The sequence below is a fragment of the Staurois parvus genome, unplaced genomic scaffold (genome assembly GCF_062004578.1).
Source record: "Staurois parvus isolate SC_StPar_1 unplaced genomic scaffold, SC_StPar_1.0 ptg000845l, whole genome shotgun sequence".
Classification (NCBI taxonomy): Eukaryota; Metazoa; Chordata; class Amphibia; order Anura; family Ranidae; genus Staurois; species Staurois parvus.
In genome coordinates this window covers 928027-955030 of record NW_028318641.1, presented here as the reverse complement: position 1 = coordinate 955030, position 27004 = coordinate 928027, and the positions used below count along the sequence as shown (strand labels likewise).

At 43.0% G+C, this 27004-nt stretch overlaps 1 protein-coding gene across 2 annotated transcripts in view; it reads left to right on the top strand.

Annotated features, from left to right (window-relative positions):
- The window catches only part of LRRK1 (leucine rich repeat kinase 1), a 325566-nt gene that overhangs the window by 198454 nt on the left and 100108 nt on the right, over nt 1-27004 (top strand). For both annotated transcript variants that reach the window (XM_089655524.1, XM_089655525.1), the window contains 2 exons: nt 19209-19373; nt 20346-20518. In XM_089655524.1, the coding sequence (XP_089511650.1) occupies nt 19209-19373; nt 20346-20518 (338 nt within the window). The remainder of the gene's footprint in view (nt 1-19208; nt 19374-20345; nt 20519-27004) is intronic.

Sequence of the window (27004 nt, the reverse complement as noted above, 5' to 3'; positions counted from 1 at the left end):
AAGCCGACGATCCCCACAGGATGGATGGGATCTGTGGATTGGGGAGCATAATGGATCGGACTCCGATCCATTATGCTCAATCCGCAGATCCGAACCATCCTGTGGGGATGGTTGGCATGCAACCTATACGGGGTGACACCGGACCCGCTCCACAAAAAGGTAAGTTGTAAAGAAAGCCTACGATCCCTGCAGGATGGATCAGATCTGCGGATTGAGCATAATGGATCGGAATCCGATCCATTATGCTCAATCCGCAGATCCGATCCATTCTGCAGGGATCGTCGGAGGGGGTGTCACCAAGTGTTACCACACCGGGTGACACCAACCCTAGGGACGCCCCTGCCTATGCTGTAAATTTCCAAACTTTTCCAGACCTTACTTTTTGTTTGTCTGTGTTCATAGCTATTCAAAATTTGGAATTTTTTGTGATCCTTGCTGCCTACCTACCTACCTACCTACCTTTTTTAACTTGTTGTTTTAGTTATGACTTCTTTTATACCTAACATTGTTTCACCTTATTTAATCACTTACCCTCCAGAGGATTTACCCCCCTTTATGACCAGGCCATTTTTTGTGATACGGCGCGTCTTTCCTTTAACTGACAATTGCGCGGCCATGTAAAGATCTTTGTATTTTTTTTTTGCCCACAAATAGAGCTTTCAGTGGTATTTGATCACCTCTGCTTTTTTCTATTTTTTTTTGTTATAAACAAAAAAAGACTGACAATTTTGAAAAAAAAAAAAGTATTTTTGACTTTTTGCAATAAAAGATATCCAATAAAAAAATTAAAAAAATCTAATTTCGCTATAAATTTTGCCCAAAATGTTTTCTGCTCCATGTTTTTGCTAAAAAAAAATCCCAATACGTGTAAATTAATTGGTTTACATGAAAGTTATAGCATTTACAAATGGTGGTATAGATACTGGAATTTTTTTTTTATTTTATACTAGTAATGGCGGCGATCAGTGACTTATAGCGAGACTGCGGCAGGTCTTCTGACACTGAGTGCGAACTGAATAACAGCTACTGACATCCCCAGTGACACCAATACAGTGATCAGTGCTAATAAAAAGCACTGACACTGTACTAATAGCACTGGGCAGGACGGGGTTAACATCTGGGGTGATCAAAGGGTTAACTATGTGCTGTGTGTTTTACTGTGTGTGTGTTTTACTAAAGAGACATGCTACAGCATGTAGAGATACAAAACAGCATGCCCATGCTGACAGAAGAGAGACCTGTATTGTTTACGCACAGGTCTCTCCCATGTCAGCTTTCCCCCACGATTGCTGGGTGGCAGCAGGGAATCACCAGCCGTGACCAAGTGACTGACATCTGCAGCCACCAGTGGTGGCGGGGTAGGGCGGTGCGCGTGTGTGCAAATTAAGGCAATCCCATGGGGATCCCTCAGGTCACCAGAATTAGTGTCCCCATTGAATGATTTCCTCTCTATCACTTTTCTGAGGACAACCTAAAATTTGGAATTTTCTTTCATTTTTACATGTCCTGGCGAACAGGACAAAATAGAGAAGGGGGATCTCCCTAACGGGGGCACAGACAACAATAAAAACCTGACAGGTGTTGTAATCCCTCTCCACTCTATCCAAAACTATAAAAAAAAATATGTTTGCCTTCAGTTACCCTTTGTGTGCCTGTGATAGCTCATTGGTTTTATTAACCCCTGTGCATTGGAAGATTATGTCACAAGGAAGCACAAGGAACACATCACACTGAAGGTAAGTAATGTCCCTTGCGCTAATTCTTTTTTTTTTTTTTTAAGTGAACTTAGGCTTTAAATGAAAAACAGAATATAAAATAAAGTCAATAAAAAAAGAATTAAAATTTAAAACCAATCCCCTGAGCACACACCTGAATGTAAACCGTGTTTTATACCATGTTTATGGAGTGAGAGTCATTTTAGAGCTATTATTCAGTTAACTGTAAATGATAAGCTGGAAAAGATATTTAAAGCAATGCTTATAGATCATTTTGGGGACTCTAGTTTTTCGGCATTTCACAGGCACACGCAAATTTAAGGCTTAAACTGTTTGGTATCTATTTACTTAAAGCCACCACATATTTTGCCCCTGAAAAATGGGCATTTATATTGTGTCTTGTATGCACTACAATTCATTTTAGTGTATTTTCCTGAAAATATAAATTTGAGCAACATAAAAATTTGCAGCTGCCACCATTTTATTCTTGTGCTTGTGCTGTCAGAAAATATATTATTGTTTTGGGTCAGTTAGGTAATTTTCTAGCAAAAAAAAAGCATATTTTGTGGAAAATTCCAAAATTGCCCTGGTAGAAAAGTGGTTAAAAAGGTGGCCATAGACATTAGTGAATAGTCCAGCACACCCGATCCAAGTGTCTAACCCTAGGTTCACATCTGTGCGGGTGGTGTCGCTGCGGATCCACACGAAAATCCGTGCAGCTGCACCACCCGCACAGAGGAATGCAGACCGTGGATGGGTGCCATTAGTTCTAATGGGACGCCGCCTGCACTGGAAAATGGAACCGTACTGGGAACCGAGGTTCCCCTGCGGGCTGCGTTTTCAAAAGGAGTGCAGGGACTTCTTCCCTGCGTGTCACGGGCACGGGAGTCCATTCAAATGAATGGGCTCTCATGCCCGCGCAAAACGCAGCCCGCATGGCCGCATAGATGTGAACCGGGGGTAAGTGTATCTTTCTACAAATATACAAAACCTTTTTCTTCAACTTAACTCAATAGATAAATCAAACTATAAAATTAAATAAAGTCCCAAAAATTAAATTTTCAGTCTACCAAAATCTCTCAATCCTGTGTGTCCAACTTCAATATTTCCAGCATTCCGGACCCAGTGATTACCTCGAAAAAATAAAACTACAATAGTGTATTACCTTCAAATAAATTTATATACTTTCCGAACAAATATCTGTGTAAAAATATATTGACATAAAATAGATTCAACTGTGAGTAACACATGAATCATGCAAAAAACACTCTGTGTACACTCCAATAAACGAATATAAATTGACAAATTGTGTACACTCAAAAAAAAAAAATATATTACTGTTTAAACCAAATCAAATTTAAATAATAAATAGCAAAAATAAATAAATAAATTTAAACAAATAAAATGAACACTCCGTGACCACCTCTAAATGGCAAGAATGCATACAATTACCCTCATGGAGTAATATCAAGCCTTACAGTTACTGGTATATTCTGCATTGCTTTTGTCCCAGTGGAGGTCTGAGGGGGAATTGTGTGACACCATTTTCTCAGGAGGAAACAGTAGCAGTTGGCAAAGGCTTTCTAAGCTGTCTAATTGTTTTGTCACCCATTAATGGTCTTTAAAGGCTGTTGGGTTACATTAAGCTGTGACCTGATTTTTACGAGAGGACATCTGACCCTCAGACAACTGTCTTTATCCAGCTTGCACATCCATTTCATGGTATATTTTGGCCGAGCTACCCATAGAGATAAGTTCAGGAAGGCAGTCTACCTCGTACTAATCTATAAAGGGGAATAGCAGTTGCCCATTATGATTTGTCTAATTGACATCCCAAGATCAGGACCTGACTAACAGGGAAGTTAATTATTTAGAATTATTATCCCACTCTGCTATGTATATGGTGGGAATGCTCTAAGATCAGGCATTTCTGGGCTAGCATGTACCAATTAGTGTACCCTATTCTGATTAAAGGTATATTATTATTATTATTATACAGTATTTATATAGTGCTAAAAGGTTTGCTCAGCGCTGTACATTATAGTGGGGGACATAACATGAGACGATACAGTAACAATACAATACATGAGGGGGTCAAGGGGGTCTTTCGAGCTTACAATCTAGGAGGGAGGGGATAGTGGTACAGGAGGAAGTGGCTGTGGGGGATGGAGTGGTAGGAGGAAATCAGCTGTTAGGTGAGGGCAAGGTAGGCTTCCCTGAAGAGATGGGTTTTCAGGGTGCGCATAAAGGTGAGGAGGCTAGGTGACAGTCTGATGAATTGGGGTAGTGAGTTCCAGAGGATGGGGGAAGTCCTGGAGAAGTCCTGCAGTCGGGCATGGGAGGTGGAGACCAGGGAGCTAGAAAGTAGGAGGTCTTGGTTGGAGCGAAGATTACGGGTTGGGTGGTATTTGGGTATCAGGTCAGTGAGGTAGTTTGGGGCAGTATTATAAATGGCTTTGTATGTCTGTGTTAGTAGTTTGAATTTAATGCGTTGGGCAATCGGGAGCCAGTGGAGGGAATGACAGAGGGGGGTGGCAGAAGCGGAGCAGTTGGTAAGGTGGATGAGTCTGGCCGCTGAGTTCAGGATAAACTGAAGAGGGGAGAGTCTGCGATGAGGTAGGCCGGTGAGAAGGGAGTTGCAGTAGTCCAGAGGTGAGATAATAAGGGAGTGAACGAGTAGTTTAGTAGTGTCTGGGGTTAGGAACGAACGTATTTTGGAGATGATGCGGAGGTGGAGCCTGCATGAGTTTTGCCAACGATTGGACATGGGGTTGGAAGGACAGGTTTGAGTCTAGAGTGACACCTAGGACTTTGGCTTGTGGGGTGGGACTGATGGTGGCGTTGTTGGTCATGATGGAAAGGGTGGGGGGGAGGGGGGCACGTGAAGATCACAAGCACTGTTGAACGGAAAACCATTAGAATTTACGATTTCACAATTTTGCCTCTTGACATTCTTGCTCAAAGCGACAAAGCAAGTCTTGGCAAAGACGTAATGGTTTTCTACTCCCGGTTACGCAGCATAAGACCACGTGGTTCTTAATTAACGATAACATTCTCACAATTCTTAACCAGCCTGCCGGGCCAATTCTGACATTCCTTTCCTACATGTAAAAATTATAATTTTTTTTGCTAGAAAATTACTTGGAACCCTGAAACATTATATATATTTTTTAAAACATAGGCCTAGAGAATAAAGTGATGGCTATTACAATTTTTATGTCACACAGTAGTTACCGTATTTGCGTATAAGACGACCCCCTACTTTTCCTGCTAAAATGTAGTGTTTGGGCTATACTCGCTGTATAAGACTACCCCTCTAGCAATGCACACCAGTGGGAGGAATAGTGCCCCATCATTGGCATTAGTGGCAGGAATAGTGCCCCATCATTGGTATCAGTGGGAGGAATAGTGCCCCATCATTGGTATCAGTGGGAGGAATAGTGCTCCACCATTGGTATCAGTGGAAGGAATAGTGCCCCATCATTAGTATCAGTGGGGGGAATAGTGCCCTATCATTGGCATTAGTGGCAGGAATAGTGCCCCATCATTAGTATCAGTGGGGGGAACAGTGCCCCATCATTAGTATCAGTGGGGGGAATAGTGCCCCATCATTGGTATCAGTGGCAGGAATAGTGCCCCATCATTGGTGTCAGTGGGAGGAATAGTGCCCCATCATTGGTATCAGTGGGGGGAATAGTGCCCCATCATTGGCATTAGTGGCAGGAATAGTGCCCCATCATTAGTATCAGTGGGGGGAATAGTGCCCCATCATTAGTATCAGTGGGGGGAATAGTGCCCCATCATTGGTATCAGTGGCAGGAATAGTGCCCCATCATTGGTGTCAGTGGGAGGAATAGTGCCCCATCATTGGCATTAGTGGCAGGAATAGTGCCCCATCATTAGTATCAGTGGGGGGAATAGTGTCCCATCATTGGTATCAGTGGGAGGAATAGTGCCCCATCATTGGCATCAGTGGGAGGAATAGTGCCCCATCATTGGCATCAGTGGGAGGAATAGTGCCCCATCATTGGCATCAGTGGGAGGAATAGTGCCCCATCATTGGTATCAGTGGGAGGAATAGTGCCCCATCATTAGTATCAGTGGGAGGAATAGTGCCCCATCATTAGTATCAGTGGGGGGAATAGTGCCCCATCATTGGTGTCAGTAGGAGGAATGGTGTCCCAACATTGGTGTCAGTGGGAGGAATGGTGTCCCATCATTGGTGTCAGTGGGGGGTGGAATAGTGCCCCATCATTGGTGTCAGTGGGGGTGGAATAGTGCCCCATCATTGGTGTCAGTGGGGGGTGGAATAGTGTCCCATCATTGGTGTCAGTGGCAGGAATAGTGCCCCATCATTGGTATCAGTGGGAGGAACAGTGCCCCATCATTGGTATCAGTGGGGGGAACAGTGTCCCATCATTGGTATCAGTGGCAGGAATAGTGCCCCATCATTGGTATCAGTGGGAGGAATGGTGTCCCATCATTGGTGTCAGTGGGGGGTGGAATAGTGCCCCATCATTGGTATTAGTGGGGGGAATAGTGCCCCTTCATTGGTGTCAGTGGGAGGAATAGTGCCCCATCATTGGTATCAGTGGCAGGAATAGTGCCCCATCATTGGTATCAGTGGGAGGAATGGTGTCCCATCATTGGTGTCAGTGGGGGGTGGAATAGTGCCCCATCATTGGTGTCAGTAGGAGGAATGGTGTCCCAACATTGGTGTCAGTGGGAGGAATGGTGTCCCATCATTGGTGTCAGTGGGGGGTGGAATAGTGCCCCATCATTGGTGTCAGTGGGGGTGGAATAGTGCCCCATCATTGGTGTCAGTGGGGGGTGGAATAGTGTCCCATCATTGGTGTCAGTGGCAGGAATAGTGCCCCATCATTGGTATCAGTGGGAGGAACAGTGCCCCATCATTGGTATCAGTGGGGGGAACAGTGTCCCATCATTGGTATCAGTGGCAGGAATAGTGCCCCATCATTGGTATCAGTGGGAGGAATGGTGTCCCATCATTGGTGTCAGTGGGGGGTGGAATAGTGCCCCATCATTGGTATTAGTGGGGGGAATAGTGCCCCTTCATTGGTGTCAGTGGGAGGAATAGTGCCCCATCATTGGTATCAGTGGCAGGAATAGTGCCCCATCATTGGTATCAGTGGGAGGAATGGTGTCCCATCATTGGTGTCAGTGGGGGGTGGAATAGTGCCCCATCATTGGTGTCAGTGGGGGGTGGAATAGTGCCCCATCATTGGTGTCAGTGGGGGGTGGAATAGTGCCCCATCATTGGTGTCAGTGGGGGGGGGGAATAGTGCCCCATCGTTGGTGTCAGTGGGGGGAATAGTGCCCCATCATTGGTGTCAGTGGGAGGAATAGTGCTCCATCATTGGTATCAGTGACACCAATGATGGGGCACTATTCCTCCCACTGACACTTGCTGACCCTGTTCTCGTATGGTGCTGCTGCAGCCAGCATATGTGGTTGCAGCAGCACCTCTACACTGAACACTTACCTGCTGGTCCTGCACTCGATTTTCGCGGGGCCGCTCGGCTCTGCCCCCTCGCCGGTGATTGGCCGCCTGTGTGCCTTTCCTGAGCTACAGTTCTGGCGGCCAATCATCGGTGAGGAGGCGGAGCCGAGCAGCCGCGCGAATATCCAGTGGCCAAACTGAAGAAGGAGCCGCGCTTCCTGGACCGGATTGTCGTGGGTCCGGAGCCAGGTAAGAAACAGCCCCTGCCCACCCCTGTACTTAGTGTCCCTTCCGTTGGAAGGGGGGGGGTGTGGCGGCGGCACCGCGCCGCCCCCCTAAAAAGTGTCAGTATGCCATATACCGGCGTATAAGACGACCCCCCGACTTTTGAGAAGATTTTCAAGGGGTAAAAAGTCATTTTATACGCCGGCAAATACGGTACTGTTTTTCAAATGCAATTCCTAGGAAATTAGATGAATTTTAGTGAATACAAACACAATATAATACCAATTATTTTGGTAAAATATAAAAGATGATGTTATATCGAGTAAATACTGTAGATACCAAACGTCATGATTTTAAAATTGTGCATGCTTGTGGAATAGTGACTAACTGCGGTACTTTAAATTATCCATAGGTGACACTTTAAAAGCCTTTACAGGTTACCAATTTAGAGTTACATAAGAGGTCTGGTGATAAAATGTTTGCTCTCACTGTTTACATATGCATGTGTGTTTACCTATGCATGTGAGCACAGGAGAACAGGGACGCTTTAAAATTTTTATTTTTATTATTGTATTTTTTATTTTATTTTTTTACACTTTCTTTAATTTTTTCACTTTTATTGCTGTCACAAGGAATATAAACATTGTTAAAGCAATAAGCAGTGACTGGTATGGAGAGATCGGGGGTCTATTTTATTATTATTATTATTATTATTACTAGTTGCTGCAGCTGCTATCAGTGCTGTATGAACTGTGTGTAGCATCAACTATATACAGTGCTGTGAAAAAGTATTTGCCCCCTTCCTGATATTTTTTTTTTTTTTTGCATACTTGTCACAGTTAATAGATTCAGATCATCAAACACATTTTAATAGTACACAAAGGTAAATGCAAAATTCAGTTTTTAAATGAGGATTTCACTTATTGAGGTAAGAAAGCTTTCCAAACCTTCCTGAGCCTATGTGAAAAAGTAATTGCCCCCTAAACCTAATAACTGGTGGTGCCACCCTTGGAGGCAACAACTGCAGTCAAGCGTTTGCGATAACTGACAATGACTTTCACATCACTGTGGAGGAATTTTCTTCTTTGCAGAATTTTTTTCAATTCAGCCACATTGGAGGGTTTTCCAGCATGAATGGTCTGTTTAACCACTTGCCTACCGGGCACTTCCTGCCCAGGCCAATTTTCAGCTTTCAGTGCTGTAGCGCTTTGAATGACAATTGCGTGGTCAAGCGACACTGTACCCATTTGAAACTTTTATCATTTTTTTCACACAAATAGAGCTTTCTTTTGGTTGTTATTAATTGCCGCTGGGGGTTTTATTTTTTGCACTATAAATAAAAAAAGAGCAAAAAAAAAAAAGTTTTTCTTTATTTCTATTATAAAATTTTGCAAGAAGGTAATTCTCCTTCACTGCTGTGCGTTGATGAGGCTGCACTGATGGGCACTGATGAGGTGGCACAGGCAGCACTGATAGGCGGCACTGATGAGCTGGCGCTGATGATGCTGCACTGATAGGTGGCACTGATGGGTGGCACTGATGGACACAGGTGGGCAGCACTGATGGGTACAGGTGGGTAGCACTGATGGGCACAGGTGGGTGGCACTGATGGACACAGGTGGGCAGCACTGATGGGTACAGGTGGGCGGCACTGCTGGGCTTTGATCATCAGTGCCCTGATAATCAGTGCTGATCCCTTGGCTGACAATTGCCGGTTCTCGGCAGTACTTTCCTCACGCTGGTGTGTTTCGGATCATTGTCCCGCTGCATAACCCAAGTGCTCTTGAGCTTGAGTTCAGGAACTGATGGCCAGACATTCTTCTTCAGGGTTTTCTGGTAGAGCGCAGAATTCATGGTTCCATCAATTATGGCAAGTTGTCCAGGTCCTGAAGTTGCAAAGCAGCCCCAGACCATCACACTACCAACACCATGTCTGATTGTTGGTATGTTCTTTTTATGAAATGCTGTGCTAGTTTTACGCCAGATGTAACGGGACGCACACCTTCGAAAAAGTTTAGTTTTTGTCTTATCAGTCCACAGAGTATTTGCCCAAAAGTCTTGGGGATAATCAAGATGTTTTTTGGCAAATTTGAGACAAGCCCTTATATTCTTTTTGGTCAACAGTGGCTTTCTCCCATGGACACCATTTTTGCCCGGTCTCTTTATTTTTGTTGAATCATGAACACTGATCTTAACTGAGGCAAGTTCTGCAGTTCTTTAGATGTTGTTCTGGGTTCTCTTATGACCTCTTGGATGAGTCGTCGTCATACTTTTGGAGTAATTTTGGTAGGTCAGTCATTCCTAGGAAGGTTCACCATTGTTCCAATTTTCTTCATTTGTGGATAATGGCTCTCTCCATAGTTCACTGGAGTCCCAAAGCCTTAGAAATTGATTTTAACCCCTTCCAAACTGACACACCTCATTTACTTTGTTTCTCATCTGTTCTTGAATTTCTTTAGATCGCAGCATGATGTGTTGCTTTTTGAGATCTTTTGGCGTGCTTCACTTTGGCACTTCTGGCAGTAATCAAGCCTGAGTGTTGCATATGAAATTTAACTTCGCTTTCCAAAAAATGTGGTTTATCGCAGTTCATTCATAACTTAGCAAGGGGGGGGGGGCAGTTTTCACATAGGGGCAGGCAGGTTGGGACAGCTTTTTTCCCTTAATAAATGTAATCATTTTTTAAAAACTGCATTTTGTATTTACTGTGCTTATCATTAGAATTTGTTTGATCTGAATCCTTTTAAGTGTGACAAATATGCAAAAAAAAAATCAGCAAGGGGGCAAATTCTTTTTCACATCACTGTACAGTATCCAGCACTGGATTCTGGTAGCAGTAGGGAGACTTTTCACCCATCTTTCCACCTCAGCCAATCAGAGGAAGCTTTTATGTTCATTCACAAAAATAGAAAGGTTCCTGTGAATGGCTGAGCAGTGTTTAGCCTGGCTTTATTTTGCCCCAGGAATGGAATGGGAAGTTCCCATTCCTCTGCTGGAACACGGTGCTGTATACTGTATGTAGTTTTCTGCAACATATAGATTATACAAAACTGATAGCAGCCATAGCAGTTAGTAAAGGAAACAGTTTGTTGGGGCCAGCTCAGCCCAAACTAACAATTTAAAGCCTAAAGATAGCCCTATATTATAAAATGTTCTTATTCAATTTCCTTTAGATTTACCTTCAGCTATGTAGTGCAGGGGCCTGCCTGATTCCATCCCAATTGAAAGTATTTAGGTTTGACCTCATATTATATGGTTTTTGGTAAATCTAAAGGAAAATTGTATAATGTATGGGCAGCCTAAGGCCCCATGTACACGGGACACTTCTGAACGATGGAGACTGACTGCTAGAAAACGTAGATTAAAAAAACGTCTGTTTAGCCGCGTTTGCATACCGCGTTTATGAGCGTTTGCGTTTAGAAACTTTTTTTAAGATAACCTCAGGAGACCTTCCATAATGCCCAGAATGCACTGAAAAACAGTAAAAGATTAACTATTTCAGACATTTTGAGAGAAATGGAGAGAGCAGAAGCAGAGAGCAGTATTTGTTGAGATGACCTGTCTTTTTTTTGTGGTGTTTGGATGTGTTCCAGCTCATTTCTGTGCAGAAATTATTGCAGCAGCGTCTAACATGCAAAACCTCAAAGTACGGTGTACCGGGTCCATTTGAGTACCGGGAAACGCTTTGCATGCATTTTTCATGGTGAAAAAAGGCTCTGGACAGCATCTGGAAATGGAAGAGTTTCAAATGCAAGCGCCTATAAACGTGGTTAGCTGTTTACACGCATTTGCAAGCATTTTTAATTTGAAACGCTGATAAAATCTACTGCTGAACGCACGTTTTCTGCATTAAAAAAAATGACTGTAAATTCAACTGCCTGTAAACGACTGTAAACGACGATGTGTACATGGACACATAGGAAAACATTAGGGAGAGTTCAGGGGCTGCTGTAAAAAATGCTGAACAGCTCCTGAACTTGAGTTTGTCTGCTGCAGTGTACATGAGCCCTAACTCTTACCTCTCTTCTTCAACTAATCAGAGAAAGCTTTGTATTCATTCATAGAATACAAAGCTCTTCGTGAATGGATGAGCAGCGCTCAGTCAAACTCAATTTTATTCCGGGAGAAGGACAGGAAGTTCTCATTCCATTGCCAGAACACAGCGCTGTATACTTTATATAGCTGAGGCTTCATACAGTGAATACAGCATGTCCAGCAAGCGTACCTGGACATGCTGCGTACCTGGAAATACTGCTACAGGGCAGCAGGGGTGTGCAAAATCACATATATATACGTGATTTTGCATTTCCGGGTAGGCGGCGCATGTCCTACTTACGCCGCCATTCATGTCCTCAGCTGTGACTGCTCACCGACACTCGGTGATCGGCAAGTATTGCCGACGGGGGAGAGACCTGTGTACAAACAACAGATCTCTCCCCTGTCAGCTTCTGCACTCTGCTTTGTATGGCTCTGCATAGCAGTGTGCTTACAGTGAAAAACACACACAGCCAACATAGTGAAACAGCACACAATTAACCCTTTGATCGCCCCAGATATTAACCCCTTCCTGCCCAGTGCCATTAGTACAGTGTCAGTGCTGTTTATTAGCACTGATCACTGTAGTGGAGTGACTGGGGATGTCAGTGACACCAAGTCAGTTTCCCCCCAGTGTCAGAATGCCCCCCCTCCCCCGCAGTCCTGCTATAAATCGCTGATCGTCGCCATTACTAATAAAAAAAAAAATTCCAGTATATAAACCGCCACTTGTAAACACTATAAATTTCACGTACACCAATTAATTCACACGTATTGGCATTTTTTTTAGCAGATACATGTAGTAGAATACATTTTGGCCTAAATTTATGACGAAATTTGATTTTAAAATTTTTTTACTGGACATGTTTAATAGCAAAAAGTCAAAAATATTGTTTTTTTGCTCAAAATCGATTGTCTTTTTTTGTTCATAGCGCAAAAAATAAAAAACACACAAATACCACCGAAAGAAAACTCTCCGGGAAAAAAAAGGATGTAAATTTAATTTGGGTGTAGCGTTGCACGACCGCGCAGTTGTCAGTTAAATTAACGTAGCGCTGTATCACAAAAAATGGCCTGGTCAGGAAGGGGGGTAAATCCTTTGGAGTGCGAGTGTTTAAAGTAGCAGAAAACATGGAGTATGTGCCGGCCATACATGGGTCGAAATTTGACCGTTTTTTCGTCCGAAAATCGGGCTTAAGAATAATCGGCCGATTTTCGCTCTGTTAGTGGGTCAGTGGCCACTAACATGGGTCAAAATTCGACCAATTTTTTGTCTGAAAATTGGACATAAGAATAATCGGCTGATTTTCGCTCTGTTAGTGGGTCAATGGCCACTAACATGGGTCGAAATTCGACCAATTTTTTGTCTGAAAATTGTACCTAAGAATAATCGGCCGATTTTCGCTCTGTTAGTGGGTCAATGGCCACTAACATGGGTCGAAATTCGATCAATTTTTCATTTGAAAATTGGACCTAAGAATAATGAGCCGATTTTCGCTCTGTTAGTGGATCAATGGCCACTAACATGGGTCGAAATTCGACCAATTTTTTGTCTGAAAATTGGACATAAGAATAATCGACTGATTTTCGCTCTGTTAGTGGGTCAGTGGCCACTAACATGGGTTGAAATTCGACCAATTTTTCATTTGAAAATTGGACCTAAGAATAATCGGCCGATTTTCGCTCTGTTAGTGGGTCAATGGCACCTGCCGGTTGTTGTGGTTCCTCCCCTTTTCGGTGATCGGGCATGTTGGAAAATTTGTGAAAAACGACCGATTTTCGACTCAATGATGGTCAAATCGTACGATCGTTTTTCCAAAAAGAATATGCGCATGAGCCGTGACCTGGAAGGAACAGAAGTTTCGCCTGTTATATGGGGTGAACTTTATGACTTGGTCGGCCAATTTTAAAAATCATTGATGGCAACCATCGGATTACCAAGTAAGCGACGTTTTTGATTTTCGGACGAAAAATCATTCAGAATTCGACCCATGTATGGCCTGCATTAGGCTTTAATTTTCTAGTGAAGTATTGTCCAAATCAATATGGTTTTCCTGTGATCTTACCTTTCTGAAAACCTTCCCTAAAAAGTTCATGAGACAGAAGTATCCAGTTTGTAGACTTGATGACCAGGGACCAAGAAGAGTCGACTTACTAACCAGATATTGATCATTGACTTACTAACCAGATATTGATCATTGTAAAAGTGACAGCACAGATCATTTCTAAATTTGAAGATCTGGAGCTCATTTTCATTGAAACACACAGTCAGCATAAAAGCCAGGCGTCTTGTAACGGAAATGTAAAGTGAGCTGATGGATCTCATCTGCCATCACTCCTCCTGTTTTATACACGACACACTCTCTGTTAATGAGCTGTTTTTCCACTAGTATAAAAACTTTGCCTAATATCACCTGCCAAGCTCAGCACTGAGACGCGCTTTGAGCCGAGAAACCGCATTCTGTGCAGCGTGACCTCAGTACTGGGATCGCATCCAAAACCCTGCTGTGTATCAGTTCTCACCTGAGGGAAGAAAAAGACCCAGATTTTCTGACACACGGGCTGCGCTTACAGGATTGTTCCAGCAGACCGATTATACTGGAAACAATTTGTTCCAATATCCTGTTGGAATATTTTTGTAAATTAGACTAATTAGCAGAACATTTGAAGATACTTCTTCTTTGTTGAGACTGATGTTTCACTAATATTTCTAGTAGATGGTAGTGCATATATTAACCACTTGACCTCCAGAGGATTTACCCCCCTTAATGACCACACCTCTTTTTGCTACTCGGCGCTGCACTAATTCAACTGATACTTGCGTGGTCATGCAATGCTGCACCCAAACGAAATTTACGTCCTTTTTTTCACACAAATAGAGCTTTTTTTTTCGGTGGTATTTGATCACCTTTTTATTTTTCACGCTATAAACAAAAAAAGGCCAAACATTTTGAAGAAAAACAATATTTTTTACTTTCAGCTATAAAAAATATATAGTAAACTCAAAGTTAGTTATAATTTTAGGCCAAAATGTATTCTGCTCCATGTTTGTGTGGAAGTTATAGCGTCTACAATCTATGGTATAGATACTGCAATTTACGCCATTTTTTTGCTATACAGCGCTGCGCTAGTTTAACGGACAATTGCGCGGTCATGCAAAACGGTACATAAATGAAATTTACATCCTTTTTTTTCCCCACAAATTGAGCTTTCTTTCGGTGGTATTTGATCGCCTGTGCGGTTTTTATTTTTTGCGCTATAAAAAAAAAAGTGACAATTTTGAGAAAAAAAAACATTATTTTTGACTTTTTGCTATAAAACACGTCCAGTAAAAAAAAATTAAAAATCAAATTTAGTCATACATTTCTGCCAAAATGCATTCTGCGACATGTCTTTGCTAAAAAAAAAAACCCAATACGTGTAAATTAATTGGTTTACGTGAAAGTTATAGCGTTTACAAATGGCGGGAAAGATACTGGGATTTTTAGTTTTTTTTTTTTATACTAATAATGGCGGCGACCAGTGACTTATGGCGGCGATCAGCGACTTATGGCGGTGATCAGCGACTTATGGCAGGACTGCAGCGGACACTCTGACATTGGGGGGTACTGACTTGGGGTCACTGACATCCCCAGTGACACCAATACAGTAATCAGTGCAAAAAAAAAACACTGACACTGTACTAATGGCACTGGGGAGGAAGGGGTTAAGTTTATTATTCAGGGAAAGGATTAACTGTGTGAGGGGAGTGTTTTACTAGGGGGCGGGGGTGTGTACTGCAGGGAACACTGCTGATCGGGGGAGAGAAACTCTTCCGTCCTGATCAGCGTGTCCTGGAGCTGTCAGGGAACTGACAGAAAGCACAGCTACTGCAGCTGTGCTCTCTGTCAGCGATTGCCGCCGATCGCTGGGATATAGCCGGTAACGACCGGATGTGACCCGGCGACTGATATCCGCGGCTGCCCCCTACCTGTTTTAAAAACACACGTTTTAAAACATGGTTTTGCCTGCCCGTGCCGCCCTGCCGCCATATTTCTACAGTGGCTAGGTGGCATGTGGTTAAAGCAGTGAAAGAGCACATAAAGTGGTACTTTATTGTAACCAGTTATGAGTCATTGTTGCGATCTGAATTTATTTTTATTGAAAACCCGATACAAATGTAGAGGAAAGGCTATGCGTATCCACCTTTTGCACAAAATAAGACAGAAGACATCTTTGGGTGCCCCAAGGAGAGTAGTAGTGCGGCAGGTGTAGCGCCCTGCGGTGAACAGTGGATGTGACTAAATTGCATTAACAGCGGGAAAGGCATGGTTAAAAAAAAAAAAAAACATTCTTGTACCTTTTTTTTTAATTTAGCTGTATATTTCTTGCCGCTACCATAACCTATGACCAAAGAACAACCCATAATAAATTCTCCTGCTCCTGACAATTGCAGCTATACCACATATGTATATGTTAGTTGTTTATATTAGGGATGCACCAAAATTTTGGCGGCCAAAACGCTTTTGCTGAAAACTCCCCTATCGGCTTTTGGCTGATATGAAAATAGGCACCGATACAGGTACCAAAAATAGCCCCGCCTGGTGGTTCTGAGGCTTACCTGAGAACCCATTTCAACGATCCCAGCAGCTTGGCATAGAGATCAGTGAAGGAAAGATGGCCTCCACTCATCTCTTTGCCCTTGGTGGACCAGAGCAACGTCATTACGTCACTTCTGGTTCCGGCGCCATGTAAACAAGGACTTTTTGTTTTGTTTTTTTAAAAGCACTAGAACCATACTTTTTTTTTTTTATTATCTAATGCTTTACATTGTAGAGGAGAGATGTGGGGTCTTATTGACACCAGATCTCTCCATAAAGAGGACCTGTCACTGCTTATTTCTATCACAAGGGATGTTTGCAGCAATCTGCTCAGAAAACTGAAATAACATCAACTGGTTTAAACAGGACACATAACTGCTGTGCTGATGTCAATGTGCATAAAAACTCACTATGACAGGCATAAAAACTGATGTTAACGTGATTTGCATGGTTTTCCCATCAGTTTTCATGCACATATGGTGTAAACGAGCCCTAAGGTAACACTGGTAATGCAGGAAGATTTGGAATGCTCCTATTCTCAAATTAGAATATTTATTCTTGTTAGAACTAAGTGTTTTTTAATGTTCAGTAACCCATATTTCTCATTGCACAGCACTGAAAAAAAGTCATTACAGTGTAGTAAACATAAGTTGGTATATAGCCCCCAGTGCCCTTCAGGTATTGCATGTGATTAGCCGAGATCGGCGCTTTTTTTAAGCTCTTTAAAGCTTCTGAAAGCTTGGACAAACTGATTAAATTCTGAAGTTTGAATGGCTGTAGAGAAGAGACGACTATAGGTAAACAGGTACAACTTATATAGGAGGATTTGTATCACCTGAGGTCAGCCACTTCACTGGGTATATGTAAGGGTTTACAACCACTTTAACTTGGAGGAATCCTTGAAATAGCTTTCAGGTCTTATGAACCCCTGCTAATAATTTACATTGGAAAGAAAGCTCCTTATGTTTGTGGTCCTTTAAGAATCTCCCCTTACAGATAAAATGGTTGTAAACCTCAGACATGAAACATGAACAAAGTATAAACCTCTATAGTGTGTACTTGCCTCAATCCAGAGCACTAAGTATCATTTCTTTCTGATGCCTTGTTCCTCACTTCAGTTATGTTTTCCTGACACCAAGAGATAAAAAGGTGACATTGGAGGGAACTGTCCCTTCCCTCCAATCAGCTTTCAATGAGCTCTGCAGAGTGTAACTTCAGCTGTCCACCCCCTGCTTCCTGAAAGCTTGGACAAACTGTATAAATTTTGAAGTTTGAATGGCTGTAGAGAAGAGAAGACTGTAGATAAACAGGTACAACTTATATAGGAGGCTTTTTCATCTCTGCGTATCACCTGAGGCCAGCCACTTCACTGGGTATATGTGAGGGTTTGCAACCACTTTAACTTGGAGGAATCCTTGAAATAGCTTTCAGGTCTTATGAACCCCTGCTAATAATTTACATTGGAAAGAAAGCTCCTTATGTTTGTGGTCCTTTAAGAATCTCCCCTTACAGATAAAATGGTTGTAAACCTCAGACATGAAACATGAACAAAGTATAAACCTCTATAGTGTGTACTTGCCTCAATCCAGAGCACTAAGTATCATTTCTTTCTGATGCCTTGTTCCTCACTTCAGTTATGTTTTCCTGACACCAAGAGATAAAAAGGTGACATTGGAGGGAACTGTCCCTTCCCTCCAATCAGCTTTCAATGAGCTCTGCAGAGTGTAACTTCAGCTGTCCACCCCCTGCTTCCTGAAAGCTTGGACAAACTGTATAAATTCTGAAGTTTGAATGGCTGTAGAGAAGAGAAGACTGTAGATAAACAGGTACAACTTATATAGGAGGCTTTTTCATCTCTGCGTATCACCTGAGGCCAGCCACTTCACTGGGTATATGTGAGGGTTTGCAACCACTTTAACTTGGAGGAATCCTTGAAATAGCTTTCAGGTCTCCCCTGCTAATAATTGCTCATGGTACATTGGAAAGAAAGCTCCTTATGTTTGTGGTCCTTTGTTAACCACCTCCCGTCCGGCCGTTGTATATAAACGGCCGGACGGTGGCAGTGCAGGGTCGGGTGGCCGTTTATAAACGGCCTCCCCGCACCCTGCTTATGTGCGCTCCCCGGGAGTGCGCAGCACCACGATCCAGTGCCCGCTGTGTCCTCCGGACACAGTGAAACACCGATCGTCGGACGAGACCTCTGTATGAGGTCCTGATCATGTGATCACTGATTGGCCAATCAGTGATCACTGATTGGCCAATCAGTGATCACATGCAAAGTAGTAAGCAAGATGTCACTTCTGACATCATTGCTTACTACGTGTGAAATCTGTGAATGATCATAGAGGTCACATGGTACAAGGCTATTCACAGCAGCCTTGTACCATGTGACAAGCTGTGACCAATCACAGCTCACTCAGTAGTTCTCAATGGCTGCAAGAATGCAGACAGAAAGAAGGAGAAATGATTGCTTTTACATCCTATATGGGTGTAAAAGCAATCAGTGTAAAAAAAAATATATATATATCTTCATCACCCCCCAAAAGTAGTACAGTGTCACCATGGTGACGCTGTACTGCTAGGGTGACAGTATGTAAAAAATAAATAAATAAATAAAATAATAATATAAAAAAAAAAAAAAAAATGTAAAAAAAAAAAAGTTTAAAAATTATAATTTTTGGTTATAAACTAATTTGGCTTATTTTGTTTTAACTAAAAAGATAACGGAATAAATTTTGGCCAAGATTTATGCTGAAATATTATTTTATTTGCAAAATTTTATAAGAAAAACACTTTTTTTCAAAATTTTTAGACATTTTCATTTGCATAGCAAAAAAAATAAAAATCCCAGGGTTGATTAAATACCACCAAAATAAAGTTTTATCTGTCTCAAAAAAAATGGTAAAAAATTCCTATGGGTACAGTGTTGCATGACTGCGCAATTGTCATTCAAAGTGTGATAGCGCTGAAAGCTGAAAATTGGCCTGGACAGGAAGGGGGTGAAAGTGTCCGGACAGGAAGTGGTTAAGAATCTCCCCTTACAGATAAGTAAAAATATTGTTGTCGGTGGTTTCTTATCAAAAGTGGACTCATGTTTTGCTACATATAAAAGATTTTTTGAGCAATCGATCTGCAGTGATTTAGCGTTCCACTCACTGTTCCATTCTGCATTTTCCTCTGTTGCTTAAGTAGGTCGATTCTGTGCAGTTCCATGTATGGGACATGGGAGGCTCCGCTGCAGTGGCAGCAGTGAACCAGTGCTTCCTTACAGACAAGGCCTTGTACGTCGTGGTGTGGAACCTGGCCCTGGGGGAGGAGGCCGTGTCCAATCTCCAGTACTGGCTTCTCAATATCGAGGTGAGACGATATTCTGCTGAATGTGGCATTCTTGCGTTCTGCCTCCTTTATGTTGATGATGATAAGAATATTATACAAGTAGAGATTAGTGGGGTCATTGTAATGAAGAATTTCAGGGAAGCTCTAAATTGTGCTCTTTATTTATTTTTATTTATTATTACAGGTACTTATATAGCGCCATCAATTTACGCAACTTTACATATATATTGTACATTCACATCAGTCCCTAACCCTCAAGGGGTGTACAATCTAAGGTCCCTAACTTACATTCATACATACACATACTAGGGACAATTGAGACAGGAGATAATTCACCTACCAGCATGTCTTTGGAGTGTGGGAGGAAACCAGAGTACCAGGAGGAAACCCACGCAGGCACAGGGAGAACATGCAAACTCCAGGCAGGTGGTGCCGTGGTTGGGATTGCATTCCGGGGCATAGGCTGTGAATGCAGAATTCTTGCATTCAGAGCTTACATCTTTGAATGCATAGGTTCCTAATATGAAACCGTTCAGTACAGCATCCAGCTACCATGTTTTTCAGACTGTCATAGATGTTGACAGGCTGCTGGCGGTGGAGCTGGACACTGCACTAGTGCCTCTTAGGTACCTAAAATGATAGGCCGAAGCACCTGTGTACATGAATCCTTAATGTCATCATCGGTCCACAGAAATTGCTTGTACTGTATCTGTATACTAGTGTAATGATCTTAAGGCAAACATTAAAAATCTAAACATACATTTTTAAGGGCTTTTGAATGAAATTCATTGACTCTATTATGTCATCTTCGAATGCTCTGACAAAAGATTTTTTCAGAATTGCATATGAACATTTGTATGAATATTTAACTGTTATAGTGACACGTTTATCTCCCAAGGCCTCAGCCTATCTTATCTAGCACCTGTACTGCGCCCAACCGTACTTTGGTGGTGACTCACATGGATTTACTATTGTTTATGGGTTTTTTTTCAGGCAAAAGCACCAAATGCTGTGGTTTTAGTGGTGGGAACTCACCTAGACTTCATAGAGACCAAGTTCCGTTTGGAAAGAATAGCCACCCTCCGTGCTTATGTGTTGGCTCTTTGCCGTTCTCCATCAGGGTCTAGGGCCACAGGCTTTCCAGATATAACCATCAAACACTTACAGTGAGTATTATCTGGTGTTTTTTTGCCCTGTTCATTGTCTTAAAGTGTAAGTTTGGATTTTCAGAAAAAAATGAGAAAGAAAACTAACACCGTACACCCTCCCCATCCCCCGGTCCCCACTCTACCTACCTATGTGGGTTATGAACTGTCAGTGCTCAGACAGCCAGTGTGTTGACTCAGGGATGTGAAATCCCCACTTCCTCTTCCTTTCTGCAGGGCTTCTGGGAGGGATTAGAGAAAATTTGGTTGGTTAGTGCCAGCACACAGAATTGCTCTATCCATCATAGAAGCTCTTCAGGAAGAGAGAAGAGCAGGGATTTGAAATCCCCAGACCCCTTCACCAACTGCATGGGCACTGACAGCTCAGGAAGGTAGGAACAATGGGGACATAGAGGGTGGGGAGGGTGTAAGGGGTTTTCATTTTTTTCTGTTCAAGTGATTGCAAAGCAATTGTAAAGTGTTAGTAAATAAAAAAATTGAACAAAATGTCATACTTACCTGCTCTATGTAATGGTTTTGCACAAAGCAACCCCTCCTCTTCTCGGTTCCCCCACTGGCGCTGCTGACTCCTTTTCCCCGCTGAGTGCTGACATAGCAAGCTGCTTCCCATGGGGGCACTCATGTGTGCTCAATCCTCAGCCAGGCTCTGTGTCTATTCAGAAATACAGCCCGGCTCATCCCTGCCTCCTGCTCTCTGCTGACAGGTTTTGACTGACAGCAGCCAGGAGAGGGGAGAAGGGCTGCTGCAGACATGCACAGTGCTGGACCATGATCGGGTTCAGGTGGGTATATGGGGGGGGGGGGGCTGGGGAAGAATCCACTATTAAGTTTTTTTTTACCTTAATGCAAAGAGTGCAGCTCTAGGTTTTACAGAGAATGGCTAGATCAAGGTTTGATCTAGGTCAATGTCATGGTTAGTGTTTAGTTCAAGTAAGGGTCAAAGTTCGGGATCAAAAGTAATGGTATTTTTTAGTTTTTTTAGTTTTTTTTTTTTATTTAAAAAAAGCATTTTTAAGTTGGTGTCAGTGTCAGTATGTTTTAGGTAGAATTAAATAAGCAAAATGTGCACTATTGTTTCTGGGCTGTACTACGGGTACAAACAACTAACATACACATACGTAGTATCGCTGCAATCATCAGGGGCAGGAGAATTTATTTTTGGTTGTTCTATAGTGGCAGGTTATGATAGTAACTAGAAATATACAGCTACATGTAAAAAAATAATTTTTAATTTACTGTTTTTGGACAGCCTTCCTTTGATAATAAAAAAAAATCAGGAGCTATCTATTACCATTTACCACCAAATGAAAGCCCTATTTATCCTGAAACAAACGCGGTATAAGCCAACTGAATGCACAAAGTGGTTGTGATATGTACGGTTTTACTAGTTCAAAGTTGCAAAATTGTGTTCAGGCATTAACATTTGTTTTACCCTTTGTCACTAGGGGGTTAAGCCACCCAAAAGTATTGTTCTAGTTATAGGTGGAACCTGATGGACGGTGTCAGTCTTAGATTCTCAAAGCAAGATCTCCTAGACCAGTGGTCGGCAAGCCGCGGCTCGCGAGCCACATGCGGCTCTTTACACGCTTTAATGCGGCTCTTGTGTGCCGGGCGCCCGCTCCCCTCCCTCCTCTCGGGCGGCAGGGACTCTGCAGCGTGATCCAAAAAAAAAAAAACAGCCAGGGCAGCGCGCTCAAATGCAATGATTGGCCAGTCTCGCTACCACTCACATCCTGATAGCCAGTGATTGGCTGTCAGGATGTGTGTAGGCGGGGCAGCGTGATGAACGTGAGAGGAGCTAGGCTCCTCTCACAGTCCGCCCTGAAGACCGGAACGGCGCGGGAACACGGCGAGAGGAACGCGCGGAGCAAAGGTAAGTGAATTGACACAGGGGGGACTTGGCTTACTACTTGCTACTTACTACTACTATATGAGGGATGAATTAATATGGGGGGTGAATTACTATAGGGGGGATGAATTACTATATGGGGGATGAATTACTATAGGGGGGATGAATTACTATGGGGGATGAATTACTATATGGGGGATGAATTACTATGGGGGTTGAATTACTATATGGGGGATGAATTACTATATGGGGGATGAATTACTATATGGGGGATGAATTACTATATGGGGGATGAATTACTATAAAAACTTATTGAAACTAAAAACAGTGTATCATCCTATGTATTTTCAGTTTTAAAACTGTGGCTCTCAAAATAAATTTCAATCGTGGTTTTGGCGAGATTTGGCTCAGTTGAAAAAAAAGGTTGCCCACCACTGTCCTAGACATACTCCCATACTCTGTTCCTTGGAATTTTTCGGGGCTCCTGCCCATTTAGCAGGGGGCATGAGAACCTCCTTATCATGGTCACAGCAGGTGTGCAGAGCAAGCAAGTGAGCCGATGACACCTTGAGAAATATAACAGACCATTAGGGCTCATTCACACATGTGTTGAGTATGCAGAACAAAGCAATGCTCATTAACGCTCCTGTGGCATTTATGACGTGTTTTCATTGTGTATATGAAGCGTTGAAAGCGCTTGCTTCAAGGATGCTCGATAAATGCCCTTGGAAGCATTGCTTTTCTAGTTGGAAGAGCTTAAAGGGGAAGTGATATAGAGGAAATGATCTCCTCTGCATTTCTGTATAAGCTAAAATATATCAATATCAATTTATCAGTAATGAACTGACAAATTAGTTAATGAATTAATAGCTTATATCAGCATGCCAAAATGTGATATATTTATAATGAAATTACTTAATAATGAGATATGTGATTAGAGCTGCTGTTTTAAACAAATTGAAATACATATAAATATATGGAAATACCATAAAGAGCGCTGTTTATCCACTTGCCTACCAGGCACTTATACCCCTTTCCTTACCAGGCCAATTTTCAGCTTTCAGCGCTGCCGCACTTTGATTGACAATTGCGCGGTCATGCAACATTGTACCCATATGAAATTTTGATCATTTTTTTCTCACAAATAGAGCTTTCTTTTGGTGGTATTTAATCGCCACTGGGCGCTTTACTTTTTGCGCTATAAATTAAAAAATTGCAAAAAATTTGAAAAAAAAAAGTTTCTTTGTTTCTATTATAAAATTTTTCAAACAGGTATTTTTTCTCCTTCACTGATGTGCGTTGATGAGGCAGCACTGATGGGCACTGATAGGCAGCACTAAAGGGCACTGATAGGCAGTACTAATGAGGTGGCACGGATAGGCGGCACTGATAGACAGCACTAATGAGGTGTCACGGATAGGCGGCACTAATATGCAGCACTGATAGGCGGCACTGATAGGTGACACTGATGATGGGTACTGATAGACGGCACTGACTGGCATCACTGCTGGGCACTGACTGGCGACACTGACTGGCACAACCCCTGGGCACTGACTGGTGGCACTGACTGGCAGCACTGCTGGGCTGCACTGGTGGGTGGCACTGGTGGGCTGCACTGGTGGGTGGGCACAGGTGGGTGGCACTGGTGGGCACTGGTGGGTGGCACTGCTGGGCACAGGTAGGTGGCACTTCTGGGCACAGGTGTGTGACACTGCAGAGTGGCACAGGTGGGTGCACTGCTGGGCACAGGTGGGTGGCACTTCTGGGCACAGGTAGTGTGACACTGCAGAGTGGCACAGGTGGGTGATCTGCTGGGCACAGGTGGGTGATCTGCTGGGCACAGGTGGGCGGAGCTAGTGGGCGCACTGATGGGCACAGGTGGCCGGAACTTGCGGGTGGCATTGCTGGGCACCAATCATCAGGGCACTGATCATCAGTGCCCTGATGATCGGTGCCGATCCCCGCTCTGACAACTGCCGGTTTTCGGCAGTACTTTCCTCACGATCTGACAGCGTGAGGAAAGTGCAGCCGAGAACCGGCACTTGCATTTCCCTGTGATCAGCGTGTCATTGGACACCGCTGATCACGTGGTAAAAGGCCGGTATGATTGGCCTTTTACCACATCACATGATCAGCTGTGTCCGTAGGACACAGCGATCACGGAGATCGCTGGGTGCGCGCCCCCTGGGGCGCGCAGGAGAGCGCGTTCTGGGAGGACGTCATATGACGTCCACTCAGAACTGGCCGGCCGCAGTTTAGCCGTCATTCGGCTATCTGCGGTCGGCAACTAGTTAAGGTATTTCCATTTATTTAGATGTATCTCCTCTACATGTTTATTTAGAATTTTAATTATTATTATAATTATTATTATACAGGATTGATATAGCGCCAACAGTTTGCTCAGCGCTTTACAATAATTATATAAAATGAAAAACAAATACTCATTATTGTTCTTCTGCTCCCTGGAGGACAATTTTTCCTAGTTTAAGGAAAATACCAGCTTGGTGACTTGTTGTCAGATCTGTTTTTTTTTTTGTATGCGTAACAACACCTCTGGATACTTTAAAGGATAAGTTCCCCTTTGAGCACATGTTACATGTTCTACCCGTTTTTAGGGTGGAACATGTAGCATGTTGCTAATGCTGCAGCTGCTGCTCCCCCCTCCCTCTGACTGTAGTACAGGGAGAGGTTCCCCTTACTATCTGTCAGATTTGAAAACAGAGTGACCATGCGGGGCTCCGCTCACATGGCCGCGTCATTTATTCACAGAGTTCCGTGAATGAAAAGTAACGGCTGTCGGCTTGTAGTTTTCAATAAATTTTCATTGAATTTTCCTGTCAGTATATCAGCTTGCTCATACATTCTGTATGCTGACAGATCTGCAGAAGACCTGCATGCCACCAGTGATCTACTGATCGCTGGTGCAATGCTTTACAGGCTCATGCAATCAAAAATAATAAATGCACATTTTTTTACCTGCAAAAAAATGTGCATTTATTATTTTTGTGCAAAAAGGGAGTGTATGCTCATATTAAAATCACAATATATCACTTTTAGAATGCATCGGGTGGCCGGCGAACCTTCTTTCCTTCATAACAAGTATAGCAGCTGCTTTCCTAGTGTTACTGACAGGCACGATGACGTTCTCTACCTTACACATTACTCCTTAGGTGGGGCTTCATCATGTATATTTCTGTTGAAAAATGTTAGTTTAATGTGTAAATATGAACACATTTAGGTTTAGGAAGTCTCACTTCTAGTGCTACACAGTCATCTTTATATCTGTTCTGCCAGGAAGGTGTCACTGCACACCACCAATCATAAGTGGCCAACCAGAAAGTAGGTCAACCACAAGTTTTTGCAGGTAAAAATATGTGCATTTATTATTCTTGGTTGTAGGAGCCTGTAAACCATTGCACCAGCGATCAGTAGATCCCTGGTACCATGCAGGTCTCCTGTAGATCTGTCAGTATATCTTCTTGCCCGTATGGGATTTACGAGCAAGCAGATATACTGACAGGAAGAATCAATGAACAACCATGGTGCTCCACAGCACTGTGGTAGTTCATTGGGAACTACAAGCCAACAGCCGCTAAGGCTGTCTGGGACTTGTAGTTCATTAATTTACAGAACTCTGTGAATCAATGACGTGCCGCGTGGGTGGAACCCCGCAGGGCCATGCTGTATTCAAAAAGTGATAGCTAGTATGGGGAACTTCTCCCCTTACTGTTGTCACAGGGAGGGTGGGGGGGTCGGGTGGTTGCTGCAGCATTGAGAACATGTTACATGTTCCACCCTTAAAAACGGGTAGGACATGTAACATGTTCCCAAAGGAACTTATCCTTTAATTCTTTTGTGTTCAGCTGCTTAGTATATATACTTTTAACACTTTTTTTTTTTTTTGGCTGTGCAGTGACACATTATTTTGGCACTAGAAATTCTGCAGGACCCTCTTCACACTGGTATATACCGTTTCCAGCAGACTTTGCAATAAAGAATAGGGATATTTGGTTCACACATATTGCAATACATGCTTAAGCTGGCCAACTGCGTCAAAGTAAAATGTAATCCCTCTCTGGCCAGTCCTACTCTGCTCTGCCTATGCAAATGCTACTGTGTACACAATGCCAGTGCATTCAGGACTTTTTGGTTAGCTTTCATAAAGTGCACCTAACCCGTAGGATATAATAGAAGTCTCTGGCTAAGTGCAGCAGATCTGCAGGAACATTGCACTGCACCCGCGGGGTGGGTAAACCGCAGCACATCAGCATGAAAACAGCCCTATACTATTATGCCCAGTGTATTGCTTCACCCGAAGATCTCTTCTTTCCTGCTGCTGGCACCATCCTGGAGACCGCTAGCCAGGATGGGAGGAGGAGTGCAGTTGTTGGTATCACTCCGCAAGGGAAAGGAGCCAGCGCTGCAGAGGATGCATCTTATGCAGCTCCTGCTCCCTACTACACCTCCAACTTTACAAATAGTCTATCTGCATTGCACTCTGATGCTCTGGGATGGCGGGTCAGCAAACCTGGGCACCTACAAATTTTAGATCTATAGAGATTATTCTCATCTCCACTCCCAAGTCGCCTGAAGTTCAAAAACGTTTTGGAGCTACTTTTGTGGCTCAATTTGGGCAG